General features: G+C 44.6%; 1 protein-coding gene across 4 annotated transcripts in view; it reads left to right on the top strand.

The window, feature by feature from the left end:
• Positions 1-25416, top strand: part of NCK2 (NCK adaptor protein 2) — a 149713-nt gene that overhangs the window by 91365 nt on the left and 32932 nt on the right. For 3 of the 4 annotated variants that reach the window (XM_025462963.3, XM_025462951.3, XM_025462945.3), the window contains exon 4: positions 19237-19478. In XM_025462963.3, coding sequence (XP_025318748.1) covers positions 19253-19478 — 226 coding nt within the window. In that variant the 5' untranslated portion in view covers positions 19237-19252. The remainder of the gene's footprint in view (positions 1-19236; positions 19479-25416) is intronic. The other variant, XM_025462980.3, reaches the window with a different exon arrangement.

Here is a 25416-nt window from a genome sequence, read left to right as displayed (position 1 = left end):
CTCCATTCTTAGCACAAACCAACCAGGTATGTGTCTAACCTCTGCGGAGCTTCTGTCTCTCCTGTCATATCCTGGAACACTTTAGAGACCGCTTATGTGTATGTGTATATGCTGACAATAAAAGGATGGAAAAATCTATACCATGCAAGCATTAATCATTATCAAAAGAAAAGAAGGAATGACTGTATTAATATCAAAGTACACTTCAGACTATGGAAAATCCCAGGCACAGAGGGTCCCATTCAGGAGAGCACGTTACATTTAGTTGTCATGTGTCCTAAGGCTATGCTGTTTCCTCAGACTTGCCAGTCTTGGTGATCTGGACAGTTTTGAGCACTTGTCAGGCACCCCTCCGTTAGGATTTAGCTGACATTTATCCTCATTGGTAGACTGGGGTCATGGGTTTTTGGAGGAAGACCATAGGGGGAAAGTGCCATTTTTCATCACAGAATATCCAGGGTAAGTACTGTCCATCCTTCTCCTCAGCATGACGGAGGCCTTGACCTGCTGGCTCCAGAGTTCTTCCTCATGCCCTTCACACGCTGTCCTCCTTGGAAGGAGGTCTGAGTACAGCTCACACTTAAGTGAGTGGAGTTAACCTCCCCCTCGTTGAGGGGGAGGAGCTACATTATTTATTTGGAAATCTTCTAGGGATATTTGTCTTTTTTTAAAAAATATTTTATTTATTTATTCATAGACACAGAGAGAGAGAGGCAGAGACACAGGCAGAGGGAGAAGCAGGCTCCACGCAGAGAGCCCAATGTGGGACTCGATCCTGGGTCTCCAGGATCACACCCCAGGCTGTAGGCGGCGCCAAACCGCTGTGCCACTGGGGCTGCCTGATATTTGTCTTTTCTCACTTGCTTACTTGCTCATTCATTCATTCATTCATTCATTCATTCATGAGAGACACAGAGTGCGAGAGAGAGAGAGAGAGAGAGAGAGAGAAAGAGAGAGGCAGAGACACAGGCAGAGGGAGAAGCAGGCTCCATGCAGGGAGCCCGACGTGGGACTCGATCCCGGGTCTCCAGGATTACAACCTGGGCTGAAGCTGGCGCTAAACTGCTGAGCCACCTGGGCTGCCCATCTCTCATTTATTTACTCCATTGCCTGTTCTCTTGTTCTCCTGCTTTTTTATTCTTTTTTTAAATTCTTTTTTTTAAGTAATCTCTACGCTGACTTTGGGGCTCAAACTCCTGATCCTGAAATCAAGAGTTGCATGTTCTGCTGATTGCGCCCACCAGGGTCCCCCATTCCCTTGCTTTTTAAAGCTCATTTCACTACACACCATAAGCCTAAACAACACTGTTTAGTCTGCTGGTTTCAGGGCTTTCCAAAAATGGTACCATGTAGGATGTCCTTTGACTGTTTTCCCTACTCAGCATGGTTTTGGGAGTCATCTACGTGGTTTGGGAAGGCTTGCTTCTGTGTCACTGCTGTGTAATACAGAGTTTGGTGACTGCACACTCACTTCTCCCTTTTCCCCTTGATCAGGCTCTTTATTTCTCTTCCCTACCTGTTGTAGCAGTGCTGCTGTGAGCATTGACATACACATGCTAGTTTCTCTACCACCTGTGACTTGGAGTGGCATTGCCACCTTGTACAGTATGCCCAGTTGAGCTTCAAGGGAAAGTCCAAATCATCTTTCATAGTGATCATTCCATTTTTGTCTCTCCAGCCTTCCTAACACCTGTATCATCAACCTGTTTCATTTTTATCCATCTGGACTCAAACAGCGTCTTACTAACTATGATCTCAAATTATGAATGCAACAGAGCTTTTTGTGTGTATGTATTCACCATTTGTGCCGCCCTTCTGTGCAATGACAGTGTCCTTTGCCTGCTTGTCAATCGAGCTGTTAGTCTTTTCCTTCTGGAATTGTAAGGGTTTTTATGTATTCTAAATGCCAGTCCTTTGTCATTATGTGCGGTACTTACAACACTTTCTTTACAAGTATATTTCATCAGATTTTAATATGTGGAAATCAAGAATTCCTACTTGAAAATCCAGACGTTTTTAAAACTAGAATAGAGTCTTTATTGGTGCCAGCAATGGATACCTCTAGTTATAAACTTTAATGCTTACATGTAAAAGGGAACCTTATATTCTTCTAGTTCCGCTGAAAGGGCCACATACATTTTGTGTTGTTTCAGTGTCCAACTGTCTATTTTGAAATTGGGGGTTGAAAAGGATAAATACAGAGTTTTTCCGGTCTAGAATTTGATTACCGGTACTCACATTATCTTAGCCAAGTGTGTAATCTGGTCTTGGACTGTGCATTCTCAGACGTTTCCTGGGCTTGCCTCAACTGGCATCTTTCATTATCTGTTGCTGCTCTAATCAGTTGCTAGAAAGAGTTGGAAGATTCACTCTTCATTATTGATCTGCATTTCATGAATATTTATGTCTATTCCATGTACTTTTATCCTTTTCCTCAAAGTAGCTGAATAGTCTAAAATTTGAAATTTTAATTGGAATTCTTCTATGGCTTCCATCATGAGTAAAGAGCCCGTATTATGTGGAATAACAATGGCTGTCTCAAAAAGTGAGATTGTTTTAGATGAGGCATCTTAAATTTGAATCCAACTGCAAACCAGGACTTCGGTATGGGACACAGCCGCCTTTCAGTACCTCATACCCACGAGTGGATTCTTCTGGTGGAGGCCGTCGACAGCTGCTGATAAAGAGCATCCATGGGCCATTCATCCACTCACTCCTTCAGATGCATGCTGGCTCCACGCATAGGCTCAGGCCCTCCTAAGTGCTCTGTTTACAAGGACACAAAGTCCTTGTCCTCAACAAATTATATTCAATGGGAGAAAACAATCAGTAAAGACATTCATGAAGTACTACTGGCAAGTGCCTTGGAAACGAGAAAACAGACCGAGGGGATGGAGGGAATGCAGTGGCTATTTCAAAAAAATCTTTTTTAAGATTTTATTTATTGACTGATGAGAGATACAGAGAGAGAGGCAAAGACATAGAGGGAGAAGTGGGACTCGATCCCAGGACGCCAGGATCACGACAGGAGGTGAAGGCAGATGCTCAACCACTGAGCCACCCAGGCACCCCCACGGCAGCTATTTTAGATAAGGTGGGGCAAGCAGGGCTTGTATAGCACAGTGAGGGAGATGATGACATTTGGACAGAGGTTTGAGCAAAGTGAGGGGACAAAGAATCTGCAGATAGCAGGGTGACAGCCTTGTAGGCATTGGGCACCCTGCAGAGGCCCCAAGGCACGAGCTCACCTGTTGGGTTGTTCTGAGAAACAGCAAAGTGTGAGGAGCAGGAGGATATGAGCGCCAAGAAAAAGAGCCCAAGGTCAAGGGATCTGAGGCCTTTGTAAAGGTTCCGGATTCTGTTATAATGTGATGAGAAGCTGTAGTGAGGTTTGGACAAAGGAGTTACAAAGATCGCCATGTGTTGTGTACAGGCCTGCAAGGCCACTTAGGGAACCAGTGGGGTTGGGGGGAGGGGTGGACCCAGAGAGACCATTTAGGAGAAAGTCAGACAGTCCAGGCCAGAGGGGCTGCTGGCTTGAGCAGGGCAGTGGAGGGGACGAGGAGTGGGTGGGTTGGAGACATTTTTTGAAAGTGAGCCCTTGGTGTCTGCTGAGTTGGGTGGGTGGTATGGGAGAAGAGGCTGTAGGATGGCTCCAACATTTTTGACTTGACGAGTGACTGGATGAATGGATATCTTTTATGTCATTTACTCAGAAGGGAAGATGTTGGGAAACAGGAGGGTTTTGTTGTTGTTGACTTGGGGAGAATGAAGAGTTGTCCCTGGGCTTGTGCAGTTTGAGAACCACATTAGACATTCAGGTGGACGCATTCAGTAGGCACTTGGCTGGAACATTCTGGCATTTAGGGCTAAGAGCAGGGGTGAAGGGGAGCCTGAGTTGCTCAGTGGTTAAGCATCTGCCTTTGGCTCAGGGTGTGATCCCGGGCGTGATCCTGGGTCTTGGGATCAAGTCCCGCATCAGGCTCCTTGTGGGGAGCCTGCTTCTGCCTCTGCCTGTGTCTCTGCCTTGCTCTCTGTGTCCCTCAGAAAGAAAGAAAGGAAGGAAGGAAGGAAGGAAGGAAGGAAGGAAGGAAGGAAGGAAGGAAGGAAGGAAGGAAATAAGATAAAATAAAATAAAATAAAATAAAATAATCTGTATTATATCTATTAAAAAATCAAACACAAGTGAAGACTTAACTTTTGGAAGCGACATGCATGGAGATAGCGCTCAGAGCCAGGAGGATGGATGGAAGCCTCCAGGCAGCAAGCAGACAGAGTAGGGGCTCCAGACAGCCGGCTACTGCTGCATCCCTGTGTCCGAAACAAAGGAGCGGGCAGCAGGAGAAGAGGTAGTCGGGGAGGAAGAAAAGCAAGGCCGTGTGATTGGCTGGAAGCCAAGTGAGGGGTGTGTTCAAGAAAGGGCTGATGGACAGTGTCAGCTGTCAGCGTGCAGGTAAGATGATCGAGAAAGGAGAGGAGTATTTATGACACAGTATAGTGGGAGCTCACTAGAGGCACAGGGGGGTGGCATCCAGGGCACAGAGGAGGGCCGGCCTCAGGAGGGGGCCCAGGTGCTTGCCTCGGGAACCAAAGGGACAGTGGTGTGTTCGTAGGCACAGGTAGGCGTCTCCTTCTGACTGCTTCTGTTTCTCTCCGTGAAATAAGAGCCAAGGTCATTCATCACCTGAGACTGCAGAAGGGGTGGGGGACGTTAGTGGAGGGAGAGGGAAGATCTGAGTGAGACCCCTTACGGGGTGGGGAGTTCACCTGGGGCGTGGAGCGAGCTGCTGGGCAGCACCCAGGGCTCATTTGGGCCAGTGATCAGAAGTATACAGTGGGACTGGGCGGCAGCACATTCCACTGCCCTGGGGCAGCAGCGGCTGGGTGCTACCAGGCTTTTCTAAATGCCCCCTTGGGACTTTGGGTGGCCATGTCACACCCCTGGTTTACAGCAGCTGAGATCTCCTGAGGTGCTCCTCACATACATACATCACCGAGTTTTGGCTCACCTAAACCAAGGAGGAAAATAATTGTGCTTGTGGTAGTGTGAGGTATGTGCAGCAGCCTACAGGTGGGGTCGGGAAGGCCTGCTTACTGGGGGAGGCTGCGGGGGAAGATGGTAACTGGCTGCAGCCGCAGTGAGGGCATGTTGGGAAGCAGGAGAGGCATTCCTAACAGCACTGCTGCACAGGCAGGAAGGCCCAGAGCCCGAGAGCAGGAGTCCCACAGAGTGGCTGCTTTACTTTCTTGGACAATACTGTAACCCAGGAGCTGGGCTAGAGGCAGCACGGGAGAACGCTCGTGTGCAAAATGCACATGCAGTGGGATGCAGGTCCTGCTGGTTACTCTCAGGTCAGAAATCTTGATTCTGGAGCTGAGGCAGGAGATGTACAGGGACAACCTAGAGTATCTGGTGAGGCCAGAACATAAGGATGTACTCACAGTACACATGTTCTCTCTCTCTCACACACACACACACACACACACACACACGCACTCAACGATGGTGGAGTGTCAAAGGAACTCGGAGCCAGCTGTAAGAGTTCCCAACAGCCAAAGTTAGAACAGTTTGAGCCACAAAATAAATAATACTGGATTGTGGCCCAAAGTATAAAATAAATATAAGTCTACATTGATATAAATAAGTGAATACATTTTAAAACGGGAAGAAAAATAAATAAAACAGGGGAAGAGACAAATCTCCTGTGTGGGTGCCAGATAATGTCTGTGGACCCCCCCTCTCTGAGGGAGACGGAGTGGAAGCCCCCCACCCCCGTGTGTCCTTCCAAACAGCCCAGCATGGAGAAGGGACAGAATGATGCAGGAGTGGGGAAACCTGACAGACACACACCCCTGAGCCAGGTCAGCATCGCCAGTGATGAGTCAGGTGCATAGTAACTGTCCTTGATGTCACGTGATGAAAACGGCACTCTGCCTCTGTGCTGTTTCTCCCCAAATCCCTAACACCACTCGTATGAGGAGAAACACTCCAGGTGCATCCCAGCTGAGGAACATTCTACAGAAGATCTGACAAGTATCCCTCAAAACTGGAAAGGTCATGAAGATGAGCCACATCTAAGAAATTGCAACTGCCAAGAGGAGCCTGGGGAGACATGAGAACTGAATAATGTGGTCTTCTGGGCAGGATTGCAGATTTTAAAGAAGAATGATAACTAGATAAAAAGCCAAGGACATCCCAATAAAATATGGACTCTGGTTAATAATGTACCAATATTGGTTTATTAATTGTCCAAATGTACCATCCTAATGTAATATGTTCATAGTAGGGGAAGCTGAAGCTGTTCTAAAAAATAAAATTTATTTCAAAAAATCAGGCATGGACATTAGAAAATCTTATTTCCTCCTTCTGTTTTCTTAATGGGAAAGACATCCTTAAAAGAGTTGCACATTTGGAATAAACATCAGTGTTTATCTTTATAAAACCATTTGTAGGCACAACTGTGTAGTGAGTAAACCCAGAGTAGCCTGGTACCCTCTCGTGTACTGGGTCCCTGTCCTGGGCCAGGCTTGGTCCTTAGCATGAAGGGTGAGGGTCCCCATCCTGTGGCCAGGTATGGAGGGGCTTTCTATAATTTTTCTTTCCCCATTAAATAGGAAAATTGAAAGCAGAGAATACTTAGGAATGTGGGCATAAGCCTTGTATACCTGAAGAACTAAAATAACTTTGGCAACTTAATTATATTTGAACATTATGAGACCTTGATAATATGGAGTGTTTTCGAAATCACTGTGCTTCTTGTTTCACTCGTGTTTGTTTCAGAATTAGGCAGAGGATTTTGAATAATAAGGTGGTCAGGAAGAAGGTCAAGTATCGATTAGTGTAGCTGAATTCATTAGTAAACCAAGGACGCTCATGACATTTACATTTTGATAGGTTTATGAAATAGATACTGAAATTATGACAGTTAAAAATCACTTTTCTGGGGAAGAAATTAGCAATGCCTAATAAACTCCTAAAAATGGAGACTGGTGGCAATGTGTCTACTTTGGGAGCAGTGGGTATGCGTTGTCTGAAAATACTTCACGCTCTCTCAGCATGGGGAAGGAAGGTCGCATTTCACCAAAGCGATCAATGTCCATTTTCATAGATGAGTATTTCTCTTTTTTCTTTTTTTCATTTCAGCTTTATTGAGGTGTAATTGGCAAATAAAATTGTAAGATATAAAGTATGCATCATGGTGACTTACTGTATACATGGTGGAAGGGTTCTTCCCACCTAGATGTGATCCATCACATCATTTACTTATTGTTTTGGTTAGAACATTTAGTTTCTGTCTTACTGGGGCACCTGGGTGACTTCAGCCCAGGATGTGATCCTGAGGTCCTGGGATTGAGTCCTGCATCAGGCTCCCTGCAAGGAGCCTGCTTCTCCCTCTGTGTCTCTGCCTCTCTCTGTGTCTCTCACGAATGAATAAATAAAATCTTTAAAAAGTAAGTTTTCTCTTAGCAAATTTCAGTTATCCAATACAGTGTTATCAACTGTAGTCACTGTGTTTTTGAGGAGATGTCAGAGCATATTCATCTCACAGTTAAAAGCCTTTAACTTTCTCCTAACCACTCCCCATTTCTCAGGCCTTCCCAGTGACTGGCAACCACTTTCCTGCTCTGCTTCTATGAGTTTGCCCTTTTGGTGGGGAGGGGGCAGTATTTTTCCATTGTTCTCCTTTGTCTCATGACCCTATTACTGTGATGTCTTCTAGGTCAGTGTAAGGTAGTGTCTGTTGGTTCCAAGTGAAGTGCAGGTGTTTGGAATTCTGTGTTTTACAATTAATACTGTATAATGAAATTGGCTTATTACATTGACAGTCTCCAAAATGATGTACTCAGGCCTAAACATTCATAACCTGCTTCTCAGCATTACGAATGTCTAGGACACTCATAAGCTGAGAACGGTTAGCAAATGTTAGCAACTTGGATACTTTTGGGGCCTGAGTGGTAAATTATGGATAAAAATACCATAAAAAATAGCATTTCCCAGATTCTACTGAAGCAGCAGAGCTCCCAGTATTATATTTCCTCTGGAAAATTTCCTAGGCACTAACGAGTCCAATTGACATACTAGTCTAGTCTTTGGAATTCACATAGTAAAGTTAGCTGCTTGGTGATGAACTTTGCAGATTCACATTTTGAAGTATTTTTCTTAATATGATTCAATTTAGGGAAGAGTCTGATCTTTGTCATAGAGATAAATTAATAACGTTCACTTAAAAAGAAAAAAAAAAAAGATGGGGAGGGGATATAACAGAAAACCCGAGATGCATTATAAAGTATAAAACTTTCTCTTTTTTGAGAATTGCCATCCACTAACAAATCCTGTTCAAAGGATCTAGTACAAAGAAGGTTCCCTCAAGAAATTATGTGTACCTCACACCCAGTAAGATGGCTACTATCAAAAAAACGAAAATAACAAATGGCTGTTGAGGATGTGGAGAAGTTGGAACCCTCATGTAACTGCTGATGGGAATGTAAAATAGTGCCAGCTATTATGGAAAACAGTATGGAGGTTCATCAAAAAAATTAAAATAGAATGATCCCATCCACTTTGAGGTATGTACCCTAAAGAATTGAAAACAGAATCTTAGGGAAGTATTTGCACATCCACATTCACAGCTGTGTTATCCATAATAATTAAGAGACGGAAGTAAACTACTATGGCCATTCGATGGATGAATAGATAAACAAAATGTGGTCTATATACAGAATGGAATATTTTTCAGGCTTAAAAAGGAAGGAAACTCTGACATGTGCTACAATGTAGATGAACCTTGAGGATTTGATGCTGAGTGAAGTAAGCTGGGCACAGAAGGAACACTGTATGATTCTACTTACACCAGTAGTCACATTCATAGAAGCCGAAAGAATGGTGGTTCCTGGCTTCGGGTGGGGTGAGGTAGGGAGGGATGGGAATTTCATGTGTAATGGATACCTGGTTTTAAATTTAGAAGATGAAAAAGTTCTGGAGGTGGAGGTTGCACAACAGTGAAAACGTACTTAATGCTACTAAAGTGTATCCTTAAAATTAGTTAAAATGGTAACTTTAATGTTAGGTGTATTTTAACACAATTTTAAAAAAGAAATTGTGTGGCATATTGTGTGCTTGAGCTTTTGCTAATATCAGTTTTTAAAAAGTGGTAAATGCTTCTCTGGCTCATGAGGGTAAGTGCCATCAGCAGGGCTAAGTGCCGATGTGCAACAGAGCCAGCACCCCGAGGAACAGAGGCCTGGGAACAAGAGCCCTGGAGCCAGCAGTGGGAAGCAAACTCCATTGCAGAGCCCCAGGGGTGGGAAAGGGGCCAGGAGCACCAGGAAAGAGCAGGCCTCAAAGAAGAAGAAAATCCAACAATCCCCCCCACTCTTGGGTATTTTTTCACCTTGGCTCTCTGGAATAAACATCAACAAATACTTTAAATTTATGTTTTAGAAATATCTTGGCTATGTCTACTTGTCTATAAAATGTATTGTAGTAAGTGCTGTGGACACATGAAAATTCTCCCTAGGCTGAACACAGGCAGATATCATTCCTATTAGCCATAGCGGGAACTGGGGTGTACCCAAGACCCATTGGGACCTCTCGGTAAGACTTCTAAAATAAGATCGATGGTGCTATGGCATCTCAATTTTATGACACTACCCTAGAGCATTGGTCTTATTGTTATTTTAAATTCTCTCATTCTTTTTAAATGACACTCTCATAATCCAGAGCAATAAATTTTTTAATCCCTGTAAAAGCTACATCGAAGTCTAGCAAGTCTTGTGATTTGGCATCACATGGTACTGGGGAAGCAAAAATGTCTAACATTTACCCTGCACGGACCAGGTAGGGGCTACTTCCTGTGGATTATTTCATCTCATCTTCACAGAAGCCCCAAGCCCACCGACAAGCACAGCGGTGGAGGTCAGAGAGGTTAGGCAACGTTCCCCAACGTCACCCGCCTGGTTGATGCTAAGACTGGATTTCACACCCTGGCCTTCTCTAGCCGGAGAGGAATATCACAAAGGAAACCTTTGCAAATTCAAAGATGAAGAGACTTTACAGGTTACAGGCTTTGACTATCATCCAATAAAATGAGCAAACAAATCATTAAAAAATCCTCTCCAAAATAACCTATGGAGGAAAGGCCACCAGGCTCTTTGTGCCTCGGAAGCCTATGCCCAGTCCCGTTCAGCCACACTTAGCAGGAGCAACTGCAGGTGGTGGCAGTCTGCTCAGGGTAATGACAGTACCGATCGATGGGCCAGCTCCTGCCTCAGAGGGGAACAGAACTCCAGCTTTGTGTTTTGGAATTGGGGAACGTCCCTTGCCGCTGGTCCAGTCTTCCTTTACCCCTCCTCCACTGGGATATTAAAAAGCCCACAAGGCCTTCCCAGGTCTCACCTGGAAGACTGGGAGCTCCTGCTGTCTGTCTCTCCCTGAGGATTCTCACTTACCACATCATCAAAAAGAACTCAAAATTCAAGACTCTTTTATCAGCATTGACCTTTGGGATTTCCTTCTTCAGCCATGCTGCAACATTCTACCAGGAATCGCTCCCAGGTTGTAGGGCATAATGGATATAAAGCTTGGGCTTTGTTGTGAGACTATTCCAGGGGCTTCAGCTTCCCACCCGGGCCCTTTACAGCTCTGTGGATTTGGACAAGTTATTTAATTATACCCCAGGATTATCATTCATTAGTTTTATCTGTAGAGAACTCGTATTTCAGATGGTCACTGTAAATGCCGGCCAAGATAGTACTGACAAAACGGTGTCATGGGGGGACCAGGTGAATGTGGTTGCTCATGTACAGCCATGCACCCCTCAAGCACTCAGTTGGCAGCTTATACTGGCATCTCTCCTCCTCTGTGGCAAAAAGGTGCAGTGAGCCTAGCACTCCTGTTTATTTTCTCTTTTACATGTGATGCATTTTTGTGCCTTGGGGAAGTAGTAAGACCTTGACTCTCGTCGTGGCTTAATTACCGAGAGTTGGAACAGCCACCAGATTCCATATTTTGTCCTACTTAAAGTTGAAGCATATTAGCTGTAATTAGTGATCTTGCTTGGAAAAAGCCACCAACTGGCCTTTCTCTTCCCCCACAGGAGACCACAGGTTCCCGCCAACTCCTGTCAAATGAGTTGGCATCCGGCAAGTCTTTTAGCTACAACCCAACTTGAAACTTTAATAAGGAAGTTAGAAGGTATTTTGGTTGCTTTCTGGGGCAGTTTCTTTGAGTAGATCTTCTTAATGCAAATGTACTATTTTTAAATAGTTGCCGGTAGACACCAACGGAGGAAGGCTCTGGAACATATGACGGTGTTCCCTTTTTGGACCAACCTTCACATAACTACTCATTGCACGGCTGTCCTATTGGCTGCTATGGCAACCTGCCACAAACTCAGTGGCTTAACACAGCCCAGGTTTAGCCACTTAAACATTTCTGGAAGTCAGAAATCTGATACCTGAGCTCACAGGGCTAACATCTGGGTTTCAGCAAGGCTATGTTCCTTCTGGAGGCTCTAGGGTAGAATCTGTTCCTTGCTTTCTCCAGCTTCTGGAGAGGTCCTCTTCCTTTGGCTTACAGGGAAGAGTTGTGTTTTCAAATGAAGCACTGCAGTATCTCCACATTTCTGGCTGTTCCGCCTCTCTCTCCTGCTGATAGGGACCCTTGTGATTGCATTGGGCCCACTCAGATAATCCAGAATAATCTCCCCCTCTCAAAATGAGCCGATGAGCACCCTCGGTTACCCTCTGCCACATAATCTAGCACATTTGCAGGTTTGTAGATGTTAGGTTCGGGATACCTTTGGGGGGCTGCTGTTCTCTTACCCCATCTGCCAAAAGCCTATAGTTGAGTGAATTTCTATAATAATTGGTTGACTGTGTTGAAGGCATGAAATATTAAAAAAAAAAAAAAAACTTTATACCCGTAGTGAAGCTGGTTGTATTATTTGAGTCAGACTATATGTTGAACATCAAGGTAGGGAGGCAATAATTTTTTTCATGTAGTCTTGGTTTCTTTTCCTACATGATTACTCTCTAGACCAGTTATTTTGCCCGTAGACACATGGATTTCGATAGGTCTGTATCCATGTGTTGCACATATGTATTTTTCTGAAATTCCAATATTCAAGAGGTAAAAAGTTACACCTTTCTGGCCTGTCTACTTATTTATCTATGTTTTTTTACTTAAGTTCAAGGAATCCTATTCTGTCTGTGTAAGGTTTACATTGCAAAGGGGGATTGGCAGTTTTTTTTAAAGTTCTATGACTCTGGTCTTTTCTGCAGTGGACTAAATTGGTTTGTTGGTAGAAGGGTAAATGAGGCAGATGTGTATATATATTTCTTTTAATTTTTTTAAGATTTATTTTTCTTTTATATAGAGAGAAAGATAATATGGGGGGGAAGGGCAGAGGGAGGAGAGAGAGAATCCCAAGTAGTCTCTGCCCTGAGGGTGAAGCCTGACTCAGGGCTCCATCTCACAACCCGAGATCATGACCCGAGCCAAAGCCAAGAGTTGGATGCTCATCCAGCCTACTGTGCCACCCAAACGTCCCATGAGGCAGATGTATTTTAACCTGGAATCATCAGCCTGCCTTATCTTTGAGCTCCCCATCAAACTAGGTGGCTGAAGCCTAAATTTAAGCTCCTGTCACACAGTGGGACCTCCTAGACAGGAAATGGGCAAACAGGCAATCTCAGGTGGTGCTCTTGAGGAAGAAAGCAGTAAATTGTCCACTAACTGACTCCTGGAGAGGAGATGCCCCAACAGTGATCCTGCCTTAGATGGGGAGGCCAGGGGATGTGTCTCTGTGGAGGTGCTCCTTGAATCAGAGCTGAAACCACAAGAGAGCAGACACCTAGATTTGTCTTACTCAGCAAGGAGCCCTGATGCCTTGGAAGAACATCTACTGTGTTGGAAGTGCATAGTGAATCTTGACTGAAGGAAGGAGTCATTAGAACACAGCCCCACCTTACCTTTGTAAAGTATGCTGCAGTGTACAGAAGATTTTAATCATGACTGTAATTCTCATTTTTTTGAAGTATAATTAACTTACAATGTTCTGTTCATTTCTGGGGTACAACATCGTGATTTGATGGTTCTGTACATTACTCAGTGCTCACCATAAGAAGTAGTCACCATCTGTCACCATAAAACAGTATTAGAGTATTATCGACTGTATTCCCATGCTGTACTTAAACGTGACTTGTTTATTTTATAACTGCAAGTTTGTACCACTTAATCCCCTTAATCTATTTTGTTCATTTCCCCACTGATGTCCCCGCTGGCAACCACCAGTTTGATCTCTGTATTCAAGAGTCTGGATTTTTTTTGTTTTGTTTTATAGATTTCACAAAATCATATGGTTTTTGTCTTTCCCTGACTTATTTTACTTAGCTGAATACCCCCTGGGCCCATCCGTGTTGTCGCAGATGGCAAGATCTCATTCTTTTCTACGGCTGAGAAATATCCTATTGTAGATAAATACATCTTCTGTATCCTGTGGCTCCTATCCTTGAGTCTTTTCTCTGCTGGGCAGTGTGTTTACGGCTTTCTTTGCAAGCTCCCAAGTGAGGCGCTGTTATTATTCAATGTTGCACATGAAGCAGCTGGGGTAATGTGGCATAGTGGGACCCCAGCCCATGTCTGTCTGACGCCAAACCTCACCCTCTCAAACACTACGTTATTGTGTTTCTCCTGAGCATCAAGAATATCTCATGAGACATGGGAAGTGCTATTATTCCCATTTTACAGAATAAGCTAAAGTCTGAGGTGGACCTACACATGGTTCGGCTAAGCTTAGCATCACAGCCCCTTGACTCATGTCTTTGTTATCATGACTCACCTTGGTCCTGGAGACCTCTTCAGAAACATCTATGTTCATTTTTGGGTGTTGGAGGAACCTGGGCTATTATGAATAGTGTGTAACCCCGCCATAACCCAGGAGGATGCAGTTAACAGGATCGTTTTTAGAAAGAAAATAGGGTCCTAGAATAGGATCAATTTATTTTTGGAATTAGTGAAAACTTTTACGCCAAGAAACTTTTTTAGCTATTTTAGACTTTTTTTTTTTTTAATCTTCTCCCACCTAAATCTTGAAAAAGTATCTTCATTTGCTAGGTTCTTTGAGGGTTTCTCTTATACAGTATAACATGAGGTTCTTGCTAAGCTTCATTCTAGAATGGCCACGTGACATTTAAGATAGGATCTGGCTGTATAATATCAAGTATGTGGCTCTTTTTTCTCTGGGTTAGACCTACATGATAACATAATTAGCTGTAGTTAACAAAGGCAAAGATGAGATTTTCTTGAACCACCTAGGCTGGAGTGATAAATGTGCATTATTCTTGGGATCTGACCTCTGTGATTCTTAGATTAAATAAGAACACTGTCTCTCACTTAACATTCAGCAGTTGGAGTATACTTTTTCATACTTTCTTCTGTTAAGGCTTTTCACTATTAGGAAATTAAATCTAATTTTATTATGGAATAATCTTGATTCAGCTGCATCTCTTTCTATTCCAATGTATCCCCACATGCTGTAGTACCTGGCCCTTCACTGAAACTAATGTGTCCTCCTGTTGGGCCCCTGAGAAAAAGAGGTAGAATCAGAACTCTTGCCATTCCAGATGGACCTCCAGGTGGCTTTTCCAACCTGTGTTGGCAAAGAGAAGGAAGATCTAGGGTGATGTGTTGGGTGGGGGAAGGGTACTCAATTTCACATTGAAATGGCTTAAAACAAAACAAAGCAAAACCAGAGGATATCCTGAGGAACACTCGTGCACTGTTAGTGGGAACGCAAACTGGTGTAGCCACTGTGGAAAAGAGTATGGAGGGACCTCAAAAACTTAAAAATAGAACTATTCTGGGATCTAGCAATCACACTACTGGGTATTTACCCAAAGAGTACAGAAACATTAATTCAGAGGGATACATGCACCCCTAGGTTTATAGCAGCATTATTTACAGTAGCCAACTTACAGGAGCAGCCCAAGGGTCCATCAACTGGTGAATAGATAAGGAAGATGTGGTGTATATATACACCATGGAACATTATTCAGCCACAAAAAAGAGTGAAATCTTGCCATTTGCAATGACATGGCTGGATCAAAAGAGTATAATGCTAAGTGAAAGAGAAAGACAAATACCAAATGATTTCACAAAACGAACAAGGAGACAAAAGAGATAAAGCAAGAAACAGACTCTTAACTGTAGAGAACAAACAGATTGTCACCAGAGGGGAGGTGGATGGGGGGATGGGGATCAAGGAGGGCACTTTTTGTGAGCATAGTGTTTTGTATGGACGTATTGAATCACTGTATCATACATCTGAAACTACTATTACACTGTATGTTAAACTAACTGTAATAAAAAAACTTAAAGATATCAGAGATATATATTCTATTTACTTTTTACTTTGAATGACTTACTGGAGTCATTTATTATTAATTCTTTTCCTTAGTGATGTGTTCCTGTCCTCTGGTTCTTAACACCTTTCAGGCCTGGCGAGCCCACCTCTGACTCCACTGCCCCACTCCCCCCCAGTCCCACCCATTTTCTAAGATGAAAATCAGTCTCTTTTCCCTTTCCCCCCATCCTGCTTTCCTCACCTTTCTCTTTTTTTTTCTTTTTTTAATTTTTATTTATTTATGATAGTCACAGAGAGAGAGAGAGAGAGGCAGAGACACAGGCAGAGGGAGAAGCAGGCTCCGTGCACCGGGAGCCCGACGTGGGATTCGACCCAGGGTCTCCAGGATCGCACCCTGGGCCAAAGGCAGGCACCAAGCCGCTGCACCACCCAGGGATCCCTTCCTCACCTTTCTCAACGCTCACTGCCCTAGACCCAGTTCAGCATCACCTCCTTCCATCCCCTTACTTTTACTCCCTTCTCAGCCTCTTTCCAGTGGGGCTGCCATTCATTGGCTGGCATTCAGAAGCACTGGAGTGAAGCAGTTGTTGATTGGTGGACTTCATTGGGGTGAGGCAGTTGTTGATTGGCTAGCCCTCTGAAGCACTGAGGCGAAGCACCTGTTGATTGGCAGACTTCACTGGAAAGAGGCAGGTATTGACTGGCTGGCCTTGTGAAGTTTTTATATTGATGAAAAGCTGTCACAAATCAGTTAGAATAGGTTTGAAACCCATAGCTGTCATTTCCTAGGTGCAAGGGAACTTTTTATTTAAACCGGGCCTAGAATCCTAAGTTTCTTAGGTTGGAATAAGCCCATCAAAATATAGATCACACAGTAGACCCTCACCTAGGCACCCACAGAAGTGGGCACATAAGCATAGATTTGGGAGTCAACAGATCTGGGCCCAAATCCTGATTCTGTCATTCAGCTCGTCGCTTAATCTCTGTGATCCTCAGTTTCCTAAAAGATAACACCTCCCTGAAAGGTGAATGTTCTGGAGATTAAACAGGTTGACATGTTCAGGTACCCAAGACACACTCAAAATTTTCATTATAGTCCAAGGTCTAAGGACCCAAGGAAAGCATCCTGAGGTGGCATTCTGTGACTCAGATCCCCCTTACTTGGTTTTTCCCTCCTAAGGCCTGTCAGAAAGATGAACTGTAAACACCTGCTGCTCAGACCTCACTCCTTAAGATTGTGATATATTTGGTCTGTGGTAGAGCCTAGGCACCATATTTGTTTAAGCTCCCACATGATGTTCCCACATGATGTACTCTGAAGCACACCCTGCCCAGCTAGCTCCTTACCTAACAACTGTTCATGCAGTTAAGTCACGCAGGAAAGTAATAAATTGCTCCGATTGGTCTTATGCGATGGGCTGGTCTTGTTAAAAAGTCTTGAAAACTCTGTAATTAAGAAATAAACCTGGTATTCAAATGGAATATTCTCTGAGCCCCAGTCCTATTACTGCTCTCATTATTATTAAAAAAAGAAAAGAAAAATGGCCTTTATGACTTTGAAAAGTTTAACCCTAACAGAAAAGTCTGGAGAGAGAGAGATACAAGTATGGACTGGAGATCTCCAATAGTATGTAACAAAATGGTCTACAGTTTGAAAATGAGCATTGTATAAACTCTGTCCTCTTAGATGTTGCATACATTATGCATGAGGTTTATTAAATATTTCCTCCTTCCCAAAAGGTTTGTTATCTCTACAGTTGGAAGTTAATTCAAGAAACAGGAGAACATGTATTATTTATAAGTCTCTTTAGCATCTAGTAGAAAGTGTCATGTTATTTAAAAATGGTATTCATGCCTCCATGGCATCAGCGTGCATTGGTTCTCTCTATAATCCTGAAGTCATCCCTAGAAAGTAGTGAGAAATCGTCTCTGTCAGAGGGGAAGAAAGAGGGTGTTAGTCAAGAGTCTTTCCAGTATCCCTTCCTTTCAAGTTTTAAGGAAACCGACTCAGTTGAAGGACTGGATATCGAATTTTTCTGCTGGAAAAAATACTGAGCCATCTTATACCTAAAAAGTATGGAGCTGCTGACGTTGTTGATAACTGTATTCAGTTTAGTCATTCAGATACGCCTTTGCTATATATTACTTCAAAAACTGACTTAACTAGATGTATAATATACTATATTTATTTCTTGTTGTTTTAATAAACTTGATATTTTGGGATGATTTTATATATGGTTCACTCTTGATATTTTATGGGTCTCAACAAATGTGTAATGACGTGTATCCACTATTAAAGTATCATCCAGAGCAGTTTCACTACTTTAAAAATCTTATGCTCCACCTGTTCATCCCACCCTCCTCCCCTGCCCCTGGCAACCACTGATCTTTTTACTGTCTCCATAGTTTTGCTTTTTGCAGAATGTCATATAGTTGGCATTGTTAAAGAAAAAAATTATTCATGACATTGTTTAAAGAAGGGTAAGGCAGACTTAACTGAGAGGCGTGACTACGGTGGGGTTGCATTTGGGCTCAATTCTAAATAGAAGAAGGAAAAATGGGAGTTTATAGCCAAGGAGTAAGGTAGGCCACAGATGAATGCAGTCACTGAGAGCGAACATCGGGTAAAGGAGGGACTCTGACTAAACTGACCTGACGGGATCCTCCCGGAAGGCAGGCCAGGCGACTGGGCACATGGCCTGGGCAAGAGCGGAGGGTTCTGGCTAAACCAGCCCAGCAGGGTTCCTGCTAAAATTGGGACACGCAGAGACAAATGTGGAAGTACAGGTGTTGAGGCCTAGTCTGGGAAGAGGATTTAAGTAAGGTTTCTCCATCCCTTTTTCTGGCTTGATAGCTCATTTCCTTTTTATCACTGAGTAATAAATACTCCAGTACCTGGATATACCACAGTTTATCCATTCACCCCCTGAAGAACATCTTGATCACTTCCAAATTGTTCCAAGTGTGAATGAAGCTGTTTTAAACACTGTGCAGGATTCAAGAGTAATTCTATTTTATTTTTTTTTAAGATTTTATTTATTTGGGAGAGAGAGAGAAGGAGCAGGGAAAGGGGCAGATGGAGAGGGAGAAGCAGACTCCCCACTGAGCAGGGAGCCCAATGTGGGGCTCGATCCCAGGACCCTGAGATCATGACCTGAGCTGAAGGCAGATGCTTAACCAAGACTGAACCATCCAGGCGCCCCTCAAGAGTAATTTTATATGTATAGAAAAGTTGCAAAGATAGTACAGAGCATTCCCATATCTCCTTTACTCAGTTTAACCTGTGGTGTTAACGTGTCACACGGCCATGGTACTGTTGTCAAAACTAAGAGTTGAACCTTGGTATATGTTACTGTTAACTAGCCATTATTCAGATTTCACCATTGCTTCCGCTAATTTCCTTTTTCTGTTTCAGGAGCTGATCCGGGATACTAGATTTATTTTAGTTTTAATTTAGAAGAACAGTTTGGGTGTGTGTGTTCGTTAAATGCGTTCATAAAACTCAGCATATCTTGAGACGGTGGATACAAACATAGCAGCTACAAGGAGCTGCTGTTACTTAATCAAGTGAACACATTTAATTATGACATTGTTACTTAGAATTTTTTTGAAAGTTTGTTTCTGGTTTTGGCACAGCATGCAGATTTCCCAGTGTACAAAATGAGGATCTGTTTTTACTAGGTTGCTGTTTCTAAACAAAATGCTAAAGCTTGTTGAAAGAAGGTCATTTTGAGGTTATTTCAAGACCCAGGAGGAAAACCGGTTGCCAAGTTGTAATAAAAGCTGTCAATGCATAATTTTTCAAGTTGATGCACAGGATGAAGTGTTTGGTTGGTTCTCTAATGAGCATCTCCAAATGTTTTGCTGGCAGAAGGACTCCATGAAAGATGACAGAGGAAGTTATTGTGATAGCAAAGTGGGACTACACTGCCCAACAGGACCAGGAGCTGGACATCAAGAAAAACGAGCGTCTATGGCTACTGGATGACTCCAAGACGTGGTGGCGGGTGAGGAACGCGGCCAACAGGACGGGCTACGTGCCGTCCAACTATGTGGAGAGGAAGAACAGCCTGAAGAAAGGCTCCCTCGTGAAGAATCTGAAGGACACACTAGGTGAGTGTGCCCCTGCCCTCGGACCCAGGTTAGAGCTGAACCACTTCCTGTTATGAAGGCGAGGAAGCCTTGTGTTTTTGGAGGGGCAAGTGTTCATCTTTTTAGTTCGTGTGTGTGTGTGTGTGTGTGTGTGTGTGTGTGTGTGTCTTTTTTTTTTTTTTTTTTTTTTAAGGTCTGTTCTACGTTGCCATCTTTCTAGTTGTCTTTTTATTTTTGATCTCTGGAAATGAAGAGACCAAGATGGAGAAATACCATGCTTGTCATTTCCTAGAGATCTTAAGAGTCTAGAGTCTTATGTAAGTTGATACTTCTGCATGTTGGGGATCCCTGCCCATGTTTTCTGTCTCCTGGCATCAGTAGTCTGTTCCCAAAGGGGAGTCACCACGTCCAAAAGTGTCTGCCGCACGGCCTGCATCACCCTCCTCCCTGCCCAGGCCTTCTGTGTCTTCCACAACCCTGTCCACCTGGCCTTCATGCAGAGTGGGAAGGAGTGACAAGCACTTTGAGCCAGGTGGACTTTTTTCCCTCTCCTCGATTGATGACGTCCATCCCATGGTCCTGGCCAGTGTTTGCTCAAGTGGCCACAGACGTGCACATGTCACAGTGTGACATCAGGGGCTGTTGGCGGTCACACAGGTGGGGACTGTTGGGAGTTCAGTGCAGTGGGTTCGTCACCCGGTTTTCTTCCCGCACACCCAGTATCCCAATGTGAGACAGGCCACCTTGGATCATCTAAAGTTAATGGTGTCCCCTCTTGCATATCTGACCTACTTATGGTAATCACTGCTTCAGATTATGCGGGGAAGTAACTGTGAGGGCCTTGCTGTTGCAGGATGAGCCACGCTGCCGTTTATAAACGTGAGTGTTGCCTCCTTCTATGAGTATCGTGTGGGCTGTACCTGAGATGCTGATTATCACTTAAGAGTTTGCTATGAAATAAGTCAGTATTATCACCTGTGTTACATTTACTTGACTTTTTCCATTTTATTTTTAACAGGAGAATTTGTTCTACGTCGGGTGGGAGGGAAGCAGGTGGGAAAACTGGAAAGAAAATGATACACTGAATGAAGTGGGTGTTGCCAAATATTTGTCTTACATTTCATGCAATCTTGAAAAGTCTATTACATCTCTCTTCAGACCCATTTAAAGACTTCATTTATTGGGTAGTGTTTTGATATCAGGGCGATGGAGAAAGAGAAATGAGACACAGGCCTGAGTATGAATCACACCAGCCTTCACAGATTCTGAGGCTGATGTAGAAATTTCATTTTGCATGAGCAGTCTGATTCTTTTTCCACTAACCTGATACCCCTGTCATTTTATTTTTCCTCCAAACAAGTCACTTGAAAGAAACATTATTGTCCTTTACCTATAACTCTTAATTGACTGTTGTAGAAACACAGGTATGTGAACAGATAAATACCTGAGCTTACTTTTATTTATTTTCTTCCAGTATCAGCCTCTTGCCCACCAAAGTGCCTTTTTTTGGGAGAGACTACAGATTCCTGACTAGTTTTATTTTATTTCTTGTCCATTTTAAATGTATTCTTGATACCATAGCAAAGAATGAAATACTGAGAAATTGAATGAGTTGATCAGAAGGGAAATGAGACAAAGCAAGCACTCTGCTCTGAACCATCTAGAAATTCTCTTGAATACCTTGTCTTTTTTTCCCCTCCTTTACTTGGTAGAAAGAGAAAAGACAAAGCCTCAAATTGAAACTATTAACCAGGTGTCTCACTCGGTGTTTACTTTTTCCTGAGCTGTAATCTGCCCAGTGTGCTGGGGTACTGTGGGCTCTCAGCATTAGGGGAGCCTCTCTGGGTGCTGGGTGCCGGGGGTACTGTGGGCTCTCTGCCCTAGGGGAGCCTCCCCGGGTGCTGGGTACCAGGGATACTGTGGGCTCTAGACTTAGGGAACCTTCTCTGGGTGCTGGGTGCCGGGGGTACTGTGGGCTCTCAGCCTAGGGGAGCCTCTCCGGGTGCTAGATGCTGGGTGCCGGGGATACTGTGGGCTCTAGGCTTAGGGGAGCCTCTTTGGGTTCTGGGTGCTGGGCGTACTATAGGCCCTCAGCCCAGGGGAGCCCTCCGGGTGCCAGGTGCTGGGGGTACTGTGGGCCCTCAGCCCAGGGGAGTCTCCCTGGGTGCCGGGTATACTGTGGGCCCTCAGCCCAGGGGAGCCCTCCGGGTGCTGGGTGCCGCGGGGCCCTGGGCTCTCTGGCCCCCCTCCCAGATGGCCACCAGCTCCGCCAGAACACTTCTGCCTCAACAGTCAGCCAGTTCCATTTTCAGAGAACACAGATTGCTCGAAAGCTCTTCCTTAAATAGAATCAAAGTTTGCTTTTCTTTAACTTTCTCCCTCTGGCCCTCGTCACGCCCTGAGAGCTGCTGAGCGCCCGGGCCCCCTCCTGGCAGCCGCCAGGTGTGCCCCCGCCGCCAGGCCGCACGCACAGCTCAGGCGGAAGCGTTGTGCTGACCTTTCCAGCGGCTAAAAGCTCGAATACAGTTGTTTTCACCATCCGTATCTGTGGGGCAATGCCTCCCCCATGTTTTTGTGTATCTTCTTATTTTGTGCTCACCACGCTGACCCAGAGCTTGCTTTTCTTGCAAAAAGGGAGACCTTGGTATTCCAGCGTGAGCTTTCCATTGCCCTCTTGAAGGCAGGCACCCCTGACAAGAAATCACCACAGTGGCGTGACTTCTTAGTCCCCCACAGCCAGGCCTGACACAGCATCATTGTCATCGAGGAAGGTGAGAAAACTTTGTGCAGCCCAGCCTGCCTCCCACCGTCCTTGTGGCTACAAAGATTGGAGCCAAGTGTTTGTGGCTCCCTGCTTAACTGATTGTCCCCAGCATGCTGTCACGATTACAGTGTCACTTTAGTTGGTTATGCAGCCGGCAGGAATGCTCTCTGCTGCATATTAGGAGTGGAAATTATGTTGAAACCTACAGGGCAATGTGTCGACCTTCCAGTAGCTACTCATGGTGCCCTGCACATTTGTGATTTTTACGCTATGGAAATCCACCTGATTCCTAAATCCAGAGTAGGATTTCCCTGGCAGATGCCTGGCTTGGAGTAAAATAGCACTGGACTCCCCAGCAAAGTCACAGTGTTATGAATGTGTTTCGGTCTCCAAAGCAGAGAATTGCAACTCTGTGGGGCTCCCTCCTGCTTTCTTATACTCAGTTGCTCTGTTGAGGTCAGTGGAAAATTCAGTTTAGTCACATGCAATACTTTGTTACAGTAACTTCTAGAAAGCAGTACCTTTGACAAAAAGATCTCTGTTAGGAAAGGATTAACGTTCTTTCTTTTTCTCTAATAATTTATAATCGAATAAAACAATATGGGCTCTTATTTGCACATGAGCAAAACATTTATATACTGGATCTCCTCTCATATTCAACTTATGATCATGAATAGTCAAAGAGAACTTTCCCGCAGATAACAAGGGGCAATTGTTAAGAACTCTTTCTGCTGGCAGAGCCCAGTTGATATTTTGAAGGGCTCAAACCGTGCAGCTCTTGGCTCAGCGGTGAAGAGCATTCCTGGTCTACAGTCTGGCCTTGACATTGCAGCCTGACTTATTAAGTCACGCAGGTTAGGGGTTTACTGAGCCACATCTTTTAAGATGAGGGAAGCTGCTTCCAGGGAGGTATTTTTCAAAGATTTTCCTTCAGAATACTGAAAAGCAGTTTTTGTTACAACTTCATGACAGCCCTGGGGACCCACAAAGCCCCCCGAGGTTAGCTCCCTTCTCAGTAGCTCACTTGAGTCCATGTGCTGACTCAGGTTACAGAAAACGACGTAGCTCCACTTACAAGCTATTCATAAGCTCCTCGAGAGAGTTTTTTCCAAGGTGCATGGTCCTTTGCTGACCACCTTCCTGGGTGTCTGGAGCCAGAAGCCACCCACCCCCTGCCGTTGTTTGTTTAGCATTTGTCTCACTGTGACCACACCTGAGGCCAGTTAGCAGCCTGCCAGGGGTTAGCACCAGGACTCCCACTTCTGATTCCAAGCCAGACCTGGGAGCAGAGGGAGACTCCCTGATGCTAACAATCTGTAAAATAGCCCCTGTGCCCTTTTGAGCTAATGCTTCCAGCTAGGAAGGAGGTGGTTCCCATGGGTGAAATTCCCAAGGCTCAGAGGCAGAGTCACTGGGATTGACTTCAGTGGCTAAGTGACTTCCTGGAACACACTACTGGTCCTGGTGTGTGACGGAAATGGGACTTCAACACAAACTTGGGGTTTTGTTTTTCTATACCAAGTCCAATATCCTGGTTTAGTGGGTAGGCATTTGATAGAATTCTGTTAACAGAGACAGGCAGTCAGAATGTTAGAGGAGATTTTACTGGTACCAAGTCCTTGAATTTAGAGATGAAAAACTTACCAGCAAAACTTAAATGGGCTCAGAGAATCGGGCAGTAATAACGTACTGATGTTAACTTCCTGATTTGATGGCTGTATCGCGGTTGTGGAGGAGAATGTCTGCAAGGAGCAATGTACACGGAGTATTTCGGTTGGTGGAACATCATATAGACAGGGAAGTGGCTGTCCAGTGTCTCAGGGAAAAGAATATTTTTGTGCTGTTGTTGTAACTTTACCTTCAAATGAATGGACAGACGAGTGGCTTAGGTGCCACCCCAGGGCTCTGAAGTAGGCTCGTAGCAGAGGAGATATAACTCAGGTTCCTCCACCTTCGTCTAGGCATCTGTTTACCCTACATTCTGCATTAGCCTTTCAGAGATCAGAGTATCACTGAGCACCTGCTGCCATTGGACCTAAAACATGAGGATAACACTGGGTGGAAACGTGTCCAACTGATTCTTCATAAGAATAGTTTCCCAGAATACTTCTGTGATTATCCAGAGTCTTCTCCTTATCGCTAGCTTGCAAGTAAGGAGATCCCTGCTGCTTACTGGATCAGCCCAGACTGTTTTGAGCCAGTTCAATGAATGCTTTTCTGTTGGAGGCAGGGAGAGTGATGGTCGCAAGGGATCTCCTGGGCTCACCGCCTCTGGGATTGTGTGGAATATGAGGGAATTTCTGTTTAGAGGCCATAGGATTGTGCTTATAAATGTGCTCGGCGGGCGTGAGCCAGGCCTGGTGGTCAGTAAAAACTGAGCAGTAACAAACGCCACAGCCTGTGGAGGCGGGAGCCAAGGTGAGTCTGGGCTGTCCCTTCCTTGTCTGTCCCTGGAAGATCCCTTCTGAGCCCTCAGCCTCATCCCCTGTTGGATGACCTTTGAAAACAATAACAAAGCCTTTGAAAGAGGGATGTAAACACGCTGTGAGGATCAGTGTGGTGTAACAGGGTCTGTCTGGATCAGGAGGGGGAGCCTGGCTGGACATCCTGTCATCCAGTGGGATATGAAGACAGGACAAAGTTTAGTCCCTGACTTTCTGAAGCTTGTGACAACTGGGAACATGACACAAATAAGCAGGCACAAATAAGCAGTTCTCAGTTGAGCAGTGGCACTGTCTCTGCCTGTCTCGTTGGAAACTGGGCTGGTTTGTGCAGTGAGGGCCTCTGTCCTACCCTTCACAAGGCAGGATGAATAGTGGTTAGGAGAGAGACTCCACTACGTTCAGATCCCGTCTTTGCCAAACTGCTGAACTTTCTGAGCCTCAAATGCGTCATCTGTAAAATGGGATGAGTGACTCCTTCTCTCCTGTTGAGAATTGAATGAAGTCACTGGGTAAAGAATACCCAGGCTGAGTGGACCCTTGGGAGAGCAGCTGGAGCTTCAGATGAGCAAAGGGAGAACATAAGCCAAGATTTGGAGGCTGGAGCCACATTGTGTTGGAGGACGTTCAGGGAACAAGCTGGACTGGAGTGAGGGAGAGCCTCCCTGAGGGATCCGGGTACCCCACACAGCAGGCCCTGAACACCAGGCCTGCAACCATTTGAAAAGGGAACCCCCAAGAGTTTACATATGGT

The sequence above is a fragment of the Canis lupus genome, chromosome 10 (assembly GCF_003254725.2).
Source record: "Canis lupus dingo isolate Sandy chromosome 10, ASM325472v2, whole genome shotgun sequence".
In the NCBI taxonomy this organism is placed as follows: domain Eukaryota; kingdom Metazoa; phylum Chordata; class Mammalia; order Carnivora; family Canidae; genus Canis; species Canis lupus.
The sequence above is the reverse complement of the archived record's forward strand: the minus strand, read 5'-3'. Positions and strand labels throughout refer to the sequence as shown.